The sequence below is a fragment of the Saccostrea cucullata genome, unplaced genomic scaffold, assembly GCF_032062105.1.
Source record: "Saccostrea cucullata isolate Sc308-1 unplaced genomic scaffold, CSIRO_AGI_Scuc_v1 ctg159, whole genome shotgun sequence".
Classification (NCBI taxonomy): Eukaryota; Metazoa; Mollusca; class Bivalvia; order Ostreida; family Ostreidae; genus Saccostrea; species Saccostrea cuccullata.
The window spans coordinates 581645-593687 of NW_026936852.1; the positions used below are offsets into that span (position 1 = coordinate 581645).

At 30.8% G+C, this 12043-nt stretch overlaps 1 protein-coding gene and 1 long non-coding RNA gene across 4 annotated transcripts in view; both read left to right on the plus strand.

Moving 5' to 3' along the window:
- Window positions 1-12043, plus strand: part of LOC134246747 (prestin-like) — a 106772-nt gene that overhangs the window by 17304 nt on the left and 77425 nt on the right. The window contains exons 9-18 of one of the 3 annotated variants that reach the window (XM_062729114.1): window positions 5626-5739; window positions 6020-6097; window positions 6346-6441; window positions 6780-6886; window positions 7138-7207; window positions 7890-8075; window positions 9796-9957; window positions 10208-10262; window positions 10439-10554; window positions 10779-10872. In XM_062729114.1, coding sequence (XP_062585098.1) covers window positions 5626-5739; window positions 6020-6097; window positions 6346-6441; window positions 6780-6886; window positions 7138-7207; window positions 7890-8075; window positions 9796-9957; window positions 10208-10262; window positions 10439-10554; window positions 10779-10871 — 1077 coding nt within the window. In that variant the 3' untranslated portion in view covers window position 10872. Of the gene's footprint in view, window positions 1-5625; window positions 5740-6019; window positions 6098-6345; window positions 6442-6779; window positions 6887-7137; window positions 7208-7889; window positions 8076-9795; window positions 9958-10207; window positions 10263-10438; window positions 10555-10778; window positions 11351-12043 lie in introns of those variants that run through there. The other 2 variants (XM_062729113.1, XR_009987704.1) reach the window with 2 other exon arrangements.
- LOC134246750 (uncharacterized) lies at window positions 1084-3582 on the plus strand. The gene is made up of 4 exons (XR_009987705.1): window positions 1084-1237; window positions 1512-1616; window positions 1914-2075; window positions 3202-3582. It is a non-coding gene; the product is annotated as an uncharacterized LOC134246750 (long non-coding RNA).

Consider the following 12043-nt stretch of genomic DNA (forward strand, 5'->3'; position numbering starts at 1 on the left):
TGCCATGGTTACTAAAAATAGAATTTTCTGTGAAATTCCTTTAACCCCTTCACTTCCGTACCGGTCAAATTGACCGGTGGCGCGTTAAAACACGACTTCGCGAAAATAAGATCTCCGTATCTATTTTGTGGTAGCATGAAGGTATATAAGCTATATATCATCTTTTTGGAAATTTTCTCTACTTTTAAGATATCTAAAAAGATTATATCTTGATAGTCAGTATTTAATCGATTTTACGTTGTAAAGACAAACGAGACTTTTTGAAAATGGCGTAATTTTCCAAAGCGATTGTCGATTTTTAAGACGATTGTCAATTTTTTTCCTGATTAACTTTATTTGAAAGCATGGTATATTCTTAAAGCATATTTTCTCTACTTTTCAAATATGTAAAAATTATTGTTATTACTTTAAGGTATATTTTAAAAACAAGAATTTTCTTGCACTTGTGTGTTTTTTCTCGATTTTATTCGTAATATTTAAACAAAGCTCAGTTTTACGTTTATTTCTGTGTTGAAATAGGGAAAACAAAATAAAGCTGGTAAAAGTACAGAAAATTTCCTTTCCAACAAGCCCTTATAGGCCTTCTTACGCTCAGTATTTTCTTAATTATGATAATTTGAATTTGTGACCTTCGCATACTTTTTATGGAAAAATCGGTCAATATTTACATGTAACGTCAAGGTCGATATTGTTGCGTATTACTCGAAACAACAAATTCTTTTATAAGACTTTTTTGACCATTTAAATATATTTTTTACTGAAATAAATGCATAATACAAAAAAAAAATAGATTTCAAAAAACAAATTATACTTTCGTTCTGCCTTTAGTGTTCAGTGAATATTGATTTATTCATCTACATGTAAGCCCTAATGATGTATTTTTCATGAAGTGATAATACAATATTGATAAAAATTGTAGATTTCCGAAACGTCGATCTTTACTAAAAAAAATCAATCAGATTTTTAAAATATTGTTGTATCTTCTTATACTGTATACTTATTAATTTGCAATTTAATTAGATCTATATTTTAACAATACAAAAACTCGTATTTATTTATAAATAAACTGTATCACTGTATGAGTTGATACGAATTGAAATAAACACGTGTTTCCGCTGTGATAGCTGTAAACAAAAACATGATCCGAAATCTGAACGTCAATTTTCATGATTATTTCACGACGAAGATCCTCACATCAATGAATCAAATAATACGGACATGCCTTTGGTATTAGCAGGTGAGAATACGTGTATATTGACTGAAAAGTTTAAGATTAAAACGCATTAGTTCACGTTCAAAAGAAAACTAAATGTACACATGTACTAGATCTTTATGTTTCAGTGTGCGTGTTTCGTATCGTTCAGCCAATTCTGCATTGTTTTTGAACTTTGATGCTTTTGACAATCACTCGTAAGTTCAAAGTAAAATCAAAGTTGTCATAATAATGGATAGTTGTTTTCAGTATCAATGTACCAGTGTGTACATGTACAACTTTCACATTGAAATTTTAGGGTGCTTTCACCATATGCAACAATACTTTCATCTGTGAATACCCACTTTCTAAGCCCACCATGAACTACGAAGGTCAATTAATATGTAAGGACACCAATGAACAGGTAAATTTTTGTTTTGGTATTGAAAATTTCTGTATTTTTAAAATTTCAAAAAATAAAGTCTCATGATATCGCATTCATACAAGTTTATAAACATTTGATTTATATTTTGAAAAAATAAGTGTTTCAAACACATAATACTTATGATGCTTGATTTTTCATACAGACACATTATTTAAACATGTAATATCTATCTGAATGAATGCCGAGATATGGAACAAGCTGTTTTTATAGACTGCTGTTGTATTTCCAATCTGCATAAAGTATGTGGTTAGCATTTCCATTTTCTCAATTTTTCAGACACTTTCCAATTATGGTACATCATATACATGGGTGGTCAAACTCACTGGATGGTTTATCAACACTCCCATGCTCACGAACAGCCTTGCCCCAGGAATTTTGCCCTGAAGTAACATTGCAGTCTATTGTCACCTTTTTTTTACAACCCTGGCAGCCATGCAGGTATGAAATCTATGAAAGCCATGAAGGGACATAGAATTTTTAAAATTTATAAAAGTAAACCGAGTTCTTGATTTATACAATCCGTTCTCTCGGATTGACAATCTGTTATAACAAATTGCCAATTCATTCTCACAGATTATCAATTTGTTCCCTCAAATTACACAATCCGTTATCTCAGATTGTATAATTCATTCTCTTAGTTTAAATGATTCATTCCCTCGGAATGTAGCATGATTTCGTTTAAATTATTTATCTGTACATGTTGGATATGGTAATACATGTTTAAAAAATAAAATGTTGTAGTATTTTACATCCTAACTTTTATTACATATTACGGTCCAAAATGAGAAAAATACATGAACATTTTCAAATCCATGTGCTAGTACTGATATTTGTACAACAAAAAATCTTAGAGGTTTTTGTGTTACTTGTATATTAGAATAATTGAAAGTCCTAGATAGTAAAAGTGAATATGGGTCCTGTGTAATCATAATATTTCTAAAATAAATATACGTTGAATTAGTTATGAAAGAGGTTGGAAACGACCGGTTGCTGAAACAAAATAAATAGAACGCACTTATTGATTAAAATGGTTGGATGTATCTGTACATATATGTAATGAAATTCAAATTATGAATCAAGGGGGCGAATTAGTAATCCTTAAGATCGGATTGTGTAATCCGAGATCTCATATTATAAATCGAGGGAACAATTTAGTAATACGTGGGATTGGATTGTCTAATTTGATTCGATATCATTTTTTACTTTTTTGAAAAATTTACATGTCCCTTCCTGGCTTTCGTAGCAATCTAATGCCAATTTTTTTTTTACATGTTGCGATAGCGTAAACAGAGGTCTGGCTTTAGTCAGCTTGCCATATATGCTATTTCTTTTAGTTCAGTAATTTTACCATGACGGTTTACTACAAGGTTGTTGAATTATCAGTCCTGATACATTGACTTAACAATATCATTTAACTACTTGGATCACATAATAAATACAATTTTAATTTTAAAAGGAAAATCAAATAAATGTAGTAATTTTAGCATTCTTAATTTTATTTATAAATATAAATTTATATACACAATGACATGTATCTGTTTCAAAATACTTAAATCTTTTACAGGATAGAAGCTGATCACTTGTACTTGACAGCAAATAATAATGGACAAGTCAAAGAATTTCCTCCAGTCTTACAGAGAAATGACAGTTGATAAAAGAATGGTGGACACAAAGTAAAAGTGCTCTTCAACATTTTGTTGAAGATTTCAGTCTGATTTGGAATTCATCTTGCAATATTTCTGGATTTGTATATTTGGATATAAGCGTCAAATTTTCAACTTATTGACTAAACAGTTATGTGTTAAATATTGCCAATGCTATCTATTATTATTATTTCCCTCCAAGATAATATGTCAAGTCTTTATTGTACCCCTTAAGCTCTGTTATACCAGAAAAATCTTGTAATGAAATCATTTAGTTTTTTTTTCTTGTTTGATTAAATCCATGAAAATAAAGATTATTTTAATTGGCGTCAAGAGAATGGATTTATTGTTTAACAAAAAGATAGTATACATGTTTTGCTAGGGCTTTGTAAGAAGCAGACCAGAATTCTTTGCTTGCAAATTTTGTCGTTCGCCATTTTTATTGCGTCAACTATTAGATGATTTATCCATGTTTGAAGCATTTCATAATTGATATTTACTTACAGTTTAAAGCAGAATTCTGTACTGATATGACCTTGACCCCCTGAAGAACAAGAGTGTCAAGGTCAATTTTTAATACAAAAATGTTCTTTCATCTTTCTGGCCCATATCTTACAAACAATATGATGAAATATACAAAAAGTGTCTAGAATGTGTCCAGAATGTGAAATAACAAACATGTAAATAGCCAAAAACTTTAAAATGATGTTGCTTAGCAACCACTTAAAGGTCATTAAACAGATATTTGAACTAAAATGATGCATGGATATTGCAGTTCTGATCCCTTCTTGAGAGTATATTCAGAATTTTCCATTTCAGCATCCATTGTGTAAAATTATGGCAAGAATATTGAAAAGTGTTGAAAAAAATTGATGAAACTTTTGCACTTATTTGACCTTTGACCTCCTAAAAATAGTTCTAATGAGGTCAGACTTTAAGACAATTTATCTGTTGTATGTCCCTTGTAATTTTATGACCTCACATCTAACTTTTATATGTGCTGGGATGCATAAATGTGTCTAGGATGAGTAAAAAATGTAAATTTCTGCCCGAAAATTAAAGAATTCTGCGTTGCTTAGCAACCCCTTTTAAGTAATTATATGCAGAATTGAAAAAAAAGTTTATGTGTTTCATGTAGTACATTATAATGCTCTTTTGTGGGTATATCCCAAATTTCCTATTTCAACACGCATCATACTTAATATTTAGCTTAAACATGAAAAAGTATCAAAAAATCCCATAAAATTTTGCACTTAATTGACCTTTGACCTCAATTTTTACTAATAAGGTCAGTGGTTGAGTATCTAAACAGTCATAAAATATCATCTGTAAGAAATTTCCTACAACATGGTATGCATTATGCCTAGCTTTCCCCTTGGATAAAAAAATTAGAAATAATTTAATAATGCCATGTCAACAGGCCTCCAAAATCACGTAAAATGCGCCGGAAGAGAAAGGGTTAAAACGCTACTCCTTCTACAGTTTTGGTCCGATTACAATATAACTTGGCACACATGTAGACTACACTAAGATACATAGAATAGTGCATCGATTTTTGATTTCGGTGAACGGTGTTGCCATGGTTACTAAAAATAGAATTTTCTGAGAAATTCCTTTAAAACGCTACTCCTTCTACAGTTTTGGTCTGATTTCAGTATAACTTGGCACACAAGTAGACTACACAAAGATACATAGAATAGTGCATCGGTTTTTGATTTCGATGAACGGTGTTGCCATGGTTACTAAAAATAGAATTTTCTGTGAAATTCCTTTAAAACGCTACTCCTTCCACAGTTTTAGTTTGATTTCAAAATAAGTTGGCACACAAGTAGACTACACAAAGATACATAAAATAGTGCAATGGTTTTTGATAAGTACAAACCAGTAGAGCTACAGTCTCGACAGAGACTTCTGGTTCTTCTAATTCTGTTAAAAAGATGGGAATTTCAATCACTAAAAATTATATTTCTTTTTTTTGAAATAAAACTGTTCAATAATTATATAATTTGTAAGGAAATAACACAGTTATTTTAATTATTACAAAATACAAAGAGAATTTTATTTGAACATATTGATTTTGCTGTCATTAATAGTTTTAATTTGAAGTATTATTTGTAATGACAATGAGACAAGAACTTTAAAATGGGTAATAAAATACTTAATTGTTATGAAATTTATGCATCAAAATGATTCATTAACCTTTTCTGATGGATTTGTTTTAGAGTCCAATATATCGCATATCGCTTTAAAAAATATTGTATCGTATCGTATCGAAATTTTTGGTTCAATACACAGCCCTATTGTCTATGCTATAACTAATGTTGGCAGCTCTTTTTTCATTACAGGAGTTGATTGCCTATGCTATAACTAATGTTGGCAGCTCTTTCTTCTCTTCATTCGCATCTTCTGCTTCCCTGTCAAGGAGTCTCATTCAGGAGCATGTAGGAGGAGTCACTCAGGTCAGTTGCACAGGGTCAGAGGTCAAAGGTCACATTGTACAAAATGTATAACTATCTACAATATCAATGATTTTATGCTCAACATTTCCTTAAAGGAGAGTATCAGATGCACAAACTTACATACTGATTTTAACTTACTAATCTATGTACAATGGTCAGCTCTCTTGTTTCCCCCTCTGATATACAGTATCTGAATCATGGTGTATTAGAGATAGACCTGATTGATTGATAGCGACTTACTCACCCAGTAGAGTTATGTTCTTCTTTTCTCCTTCCACAGTTGACTGGGCTGGTATCTAGTGCTCTGCTCCTCCTTGTACTTCTTGTATTAGGGCCATACTTTAAAACTTTACCCAAGGTAAGCTCTAAAAATCTTTAAATCTTGTGAAACACATTTTAGCACAAACAAATCCACGAAGGTTTCTTCACACATAAATTGTAGCACAAAGCAATTTTCCCCCAAATATTCAGCCTTCATACTGTGTGATTAAATATCACTTTGATATCTTTCACATTGAGACAGACTATCACTTTTATTCCATTATTAAATCAGAGTATTTCACTAAAATGAAAATGTAATAAATCTGTTTATTTCTTACTTTTCAGTGTGTTCTGGCAGCAATCATTATTGTAGCTCTAAAGGGGATGTTCCGTCAGTTCCTGGAACTTCCTAAACTCTGGAAATTGTCCAAAATTGATTTTGTAAGTTAAAAGTTCTACTTGCAGTGGAGCCTTGTTGATATGGATGTTTCAGCTATTTTGTGATTTTCATGGGAATCAATTATACTCATATACATGTATCTATGTATACTAGATGAGTTTAAGTTATTTAGATAATTTATCTTGAAGATTTGCATGGGAACTAAACCGTCCATTTTACATAGGCTCAACTGTAATTTCTTGGTGTTATCTTTTCTGGTACATTGATATTTATGTGAACAGACTATTGATATATCAATCAGCTTTATAAAAAATACTCTATCTCTGATTACAATGAAACTCCATATTTGTTTACAATATAATCTTATCTATAATTACAGTTGATCTGGATCCTGTCTTTCCTGGCCACTGTGATATTAGATGTGGATCTAGGACTGTTATTTGGAGTTATTGTAGCTATATTCACTGTTGTATATAGGGTACAGAGGTATGTAGTATTATATGAATAAGCCCACAGTCTCTTTACATGTTTGTTTTCTACTTCTTATAAGTATTAGATTAAAAAATTTTAATTGTTTGAATTTCAAATTTTCTTTTAATTAACGGGAGATTTATCAATGGCCCTTAAATATTTCTCTAAAAGTTTTCAATCTGGAGACTTGTCTGAATAGATTTGAAAAGTAATTGACAGTATTCTTTCTCTTTCATTGTGTATAAATGATACTTATAAATTTTCAGACCTTATGTATGTGTGATGGGGCAGATACCAGGGACTGACATCTACAGAGATATTTCTGTTTACAAAGAGGTAAGGCCAAAAAAAATTAATAAATAGTTTCTCAGGCCAAAAAAATCAAAATCCAATGCGGCAGGCAGGCTTTTTTTTTTTTTTTTTTTTTTTTTTTGGAAGCAGGTTTTAAACCTTTAAGTCATTGTTGAATAAAATGATAATAATCTACTAATTCTCAGTTTTTGTTCTCTGAAATTAGTTATAATATATATTCAACTTTGAATAATGTTATTCCAAACATTCCTTTAAAAGTTAATTCATAAAATACTGTCAATTTAGAAGTCTAATAAAAACGTCTACCTTAGCATTAATGAAAAGGGGATTAACTCGATTTTCTTCTTCAACTTGGAAAAATAGAAAATTGGGTTATTTCCCTTTTCAATATATCAATAAAATTGATCCATGCGGCCGTTTTTGAACTGATGCGGCGGTGCCTGAGAAACTATTGATTAATTTTTTTTGGCCTAAACAAGACTTAATTAAATCTAAATTACCATGATCTTCTTGGAAGACTTCTTTTCAATTTTTTTTTATACAGAAAGTGTATTTCTATTTTTCTAAAAACATTTTTTTTATTCTTTTATCTACTTGTGTTAAAGTTTTATTTATAATAAAGCATTTGTTGGAAATTTTTTTGACTAAAAAGACTTTCAATTCAAAATTCCATTTTCAAAAAAAAAAATATACATTTTTTTTTCAGGCACAAGAAATTCCTCGTGTAAAGATTTTCCGGTTTGAAAATGCCTTATTTTTTGTGAGTGTGGAACATTTTAAAAACAGTCTTTTTAAGTTCACCTGTAACCCACGGCATGTGAAACAGGACATGGAAACAGCTAGGCATCGCATACAGAAAGAGAAAGACAAGTTTGACAAAATAACATTCAAGGTACATGTAATAAACTCTTCATTTGTTAGCATATCAACTAATCTAAATTACTTAAAAAATACATGTAACCGTGTAGTTTTGTTGTTATTAGTTAATGTAAACTTAAATTTAAAGGAATGAAAATAAAAATTACAAAATATAATCTATATATATAACTTGCCTTATTTCAGTAACACTTTTGCCCACATTCCTAATTTTACATGTAAATATTTTCATCAGTGTTAGGTGATTTTGACAGTTAATCATCACTTAATTTGTTAATGGTAAAGAAAGTAATCTAGTAGATATTGATGGTAATTATAAAAAAAATCTCAGGAAAAAATATGATTTTTCAAACTCAAGGAATCCAAGTTAACTTGAACATGACAGAGTTATCTTTCCTATATAGTGTTAAGCTAATATTGGTATGTTACTATCTTCTGAGCAAGATTTAGATAATATTGAACATGAAGAAAAAAAAACTAATTTTGCTATTTATTAGGGCCCCGCAAGGATTTGCGGGTGCCCTATAGTAATCACTCTGTCTGTCCGTCTGTCAGTCTGTCATTCTTCCGTCCACAAATTTTCTGTTTTTTTCTAATAACTTTTTTTATGGTTGACCAATCAAGTTCAAATTTGGTATGGTTGTTCAGTAGGCAGAAATACATATTTTGATGCTAAGTTTGGTTCTCTATGTCTTCTGGTTTGGAGCTGGGGTGGTGGGGTAGATGCCTTAACTATGCATAATAGTGAATGGGCAAAGAGAGGTAACTCCTGAGAATGTTGCCATTGTAAACTGGGAAGGCTGTGCAATTGTCCTTTGGGATTAATTAACCATCCACATGAAGAAAATCTTAAGCATTATCTTTATCTGTCACATTGAGATTAATTACTGTATCGCCTTTGTCTGCAAATGAACTTTGTTTTGAAGTTAAGGTCGATTTTGAATGATGTGTACATTCTCTGAAATATGAATTTGAAATAATGTTCATACTTTATTTTGGTTAAAATACCGTACACAATGATTTATGATAATTTTATTGAATTCTAAAATCAAGATATATATATTGTATATTAAGATATCTTTATTTATTATAACTACTTTATTTTTTTAATTACCGGTATTTTTTTTTTTTTGGCTGCCTTAATGCTGTTAATTTTAACAGGTAATCAGATAATATCCCCATTCTGTCAGTGCTGAAAAAAGTTTTTATTGTAAATTTAGAAGAAAAGGATGAGAGAGCAATACAATTAATCCCCTGGGATTAATTATCTTGCTTGCTGCAGAAAATTTAGAGGCTTATCTTTATCTGTCACATGAAGATTAATGAACACCTCTGTCTGTAATTAACTGATGTTTGTTTTGAAGTTGAGGTCAACCCTGGGTGATATTTGCATTCACTGAAGGATTGCATTTTATAAAACACCTGCTTAAATCTTTTTTAAATACACATTTAATTTAGTTTTTTTTTTATAAGACAAGAGGTTTTCCGTGTTTTATGTAAATACAAGGTTACTATTTACAGGTTTTTGGACATTCAGGAATTATCTTGAAATTTTAAAAATACAGTTGTTACTTATAATCTTCATATATTGAAAAAAAATGTAATGAAGTAAAACTCTCATTCAATGAGCTGCACCCTTATATTTCTACCCCTCAGCGGGGCCCTTGCTGACTAGTCAGTTTTCTAGTTGTGTGAAGGTACTGAGAAAACTTTAATAATATCTTGTATATATACAGAATTCCACTGATGAGGTTGAGCTGGCGGTGAATGGGAACGAGACCCAGATTTCAGAATTCCAGTCCTCCATTGTAGAACCACAGGTCGACTTTGACACAATCATCTTTGATTGTTCTACATGGAGTTTTATTGATGCCATGGGCGTGAAAGCCCTCACATCAGTAAGTGTTTTAAGGGACCTATTTTTTTTATCTCTTCTTTTACATATAATGCTTCAGTATAATTGGCCCATGCTTTTATTATAATGTACATAATATATATACTGTGTATATATTTTTGTTATGAATTAATTGTTCTATATTATTAATCAGACATAAGATTGATATTTTTCTACAGATAAAAAAACATACATGTAATGTCAATGAAACGATTTTCTTCAAATTGCATAATATTTTTTATTAATTCTTCCAGGTTGTCAATGACTTTCGTGAAATTGACATTAAAATTCACTTGGCGTTTTGCAAAGGTAAATTTTGTAACACTTACATGTAAGCTAAAAAATTCAAAGATTTTTAAACTTTACTTTTCTTTGTGTACATTTCACAATTGTTTTTAGTGTTATTTTAAAGAGAAAGATTAATCCATTTAGTGTAAATGTCTCTTAGACATAATTTTTATATGAATTGACTTACATTTTGTCAGCTGGAATTCGAGAAATGCTTGAGAAGACGGGTTTCTTTAGTTGCTTAGACCGACACAACTTGTTTGTAACAGTACATGATGCTGTTCTACACGCTCTACACCAGAAAGCTAATGGAGTAAGTTATAAATAGATTAATTTGACGTTTAACTTTGACAAGATGGCTAATTATAAAATACGGAGTTGAAAAAATATAACTTAAACGTTATCATGCAATGTTGAAGGGCAAGGACAATAGTTTGCAATTTTCTATGTAGGATTAAATATCCCAGTACGTAATGGAGCTAAATGGGTACACCTTTGCTGTAATTAGTTGTTTAATTGTTGTAAATGATTTATCAGGATGTTGACTCGGACTCACCACAAGATGGCGCTCCAGACTCGGTAGCTGTGCAGTCCACTAGCAGTGGGAGTGAGACCGATGATAAATCGTGAGGTTTACAATGTTTCTATATGTAACTGACACAAATTCTGGTCAAGAGATCAACCCTGTTCAATCTCAGGCATTATCAAACTAACAGCATTCCACCCAGCCTTTGTGTGTATGTCACATGCACAAACTGAATCAGCTGGTCTAGGATGATTATAGGAGTATTTCACACCGTTAACGTTGTATATTCAGCGATGTAGGATGTAAAGCTAAAAATTTATATAATGCTGGGATCTCACCATTTTATATTCAACATGTGTAATGTGTGCCATTTTGATATTCAACTGTGTCAAAATCGGTTTTTCATTGATTTGATGTTGGGTTTTAGAAATGGTTTCATTTTTTCTTCAGTTCAATTCCTTTTATTTTAGCACTTTTCATTTCCTTTTGTATAGTAGTTAGACTACAAGTATGTGCTGTGAACTGAGAATGAAGTCATTTCACTCAGATTTGTGAACTGAAACTTCTCACTTGGTAAAGTTCTTTTTTTTAGTACATCACAGATTATTATTTGAATCTTGTTGTCATAATCTAATAATCTCCATGTTAGGGTGAGCCATCAGAAGAAAGGTGAATTTGCAATTGTTATGAATGTTTTATAAACATGTTTCTGTTTTGTTAGAACTTGTACAGATTTTCTTGTATGCAGTGATGTAACTGTTAAATATTTTCAGGTGACAATGATGCATTTTTTTGTGAAAATCAATGTTCTTTTTCTATAGATTTTTTCCCTCTATATATGCAATATTATTTACAGTTTGATGTTTGAAATATGCATGTGTCTGTGATCATTTTATTTAAGGTTTTATGAGTTCCTAAGTGTACACAGTGGATGAGCTCAAACATTGTATTGTTCTTCATGAAATAGTACTACATGTATGTACTACATATCCATAAGTCTGTGTAATTAATGATTGCTTACCACTGCATTTTACGGTAAAACTCGGTTATAACGAAGTCATGGGGACCTATGAATTTACTTCGCTATATCCGTAATTTGTTATATCCAAATAAGAAATACGTTCAATTTATATAGCTGGGGATCCAAAACAACTTCGTTATAACCGTGAATTCGCTATATCCGTGTTCATACTAAACAAGTTTTGTTGTACACTCTTTACTTTGAAAATATTGGCAGTGTTTTATCACTTTGTTGTTAAACTCAAAGGGAATCTGT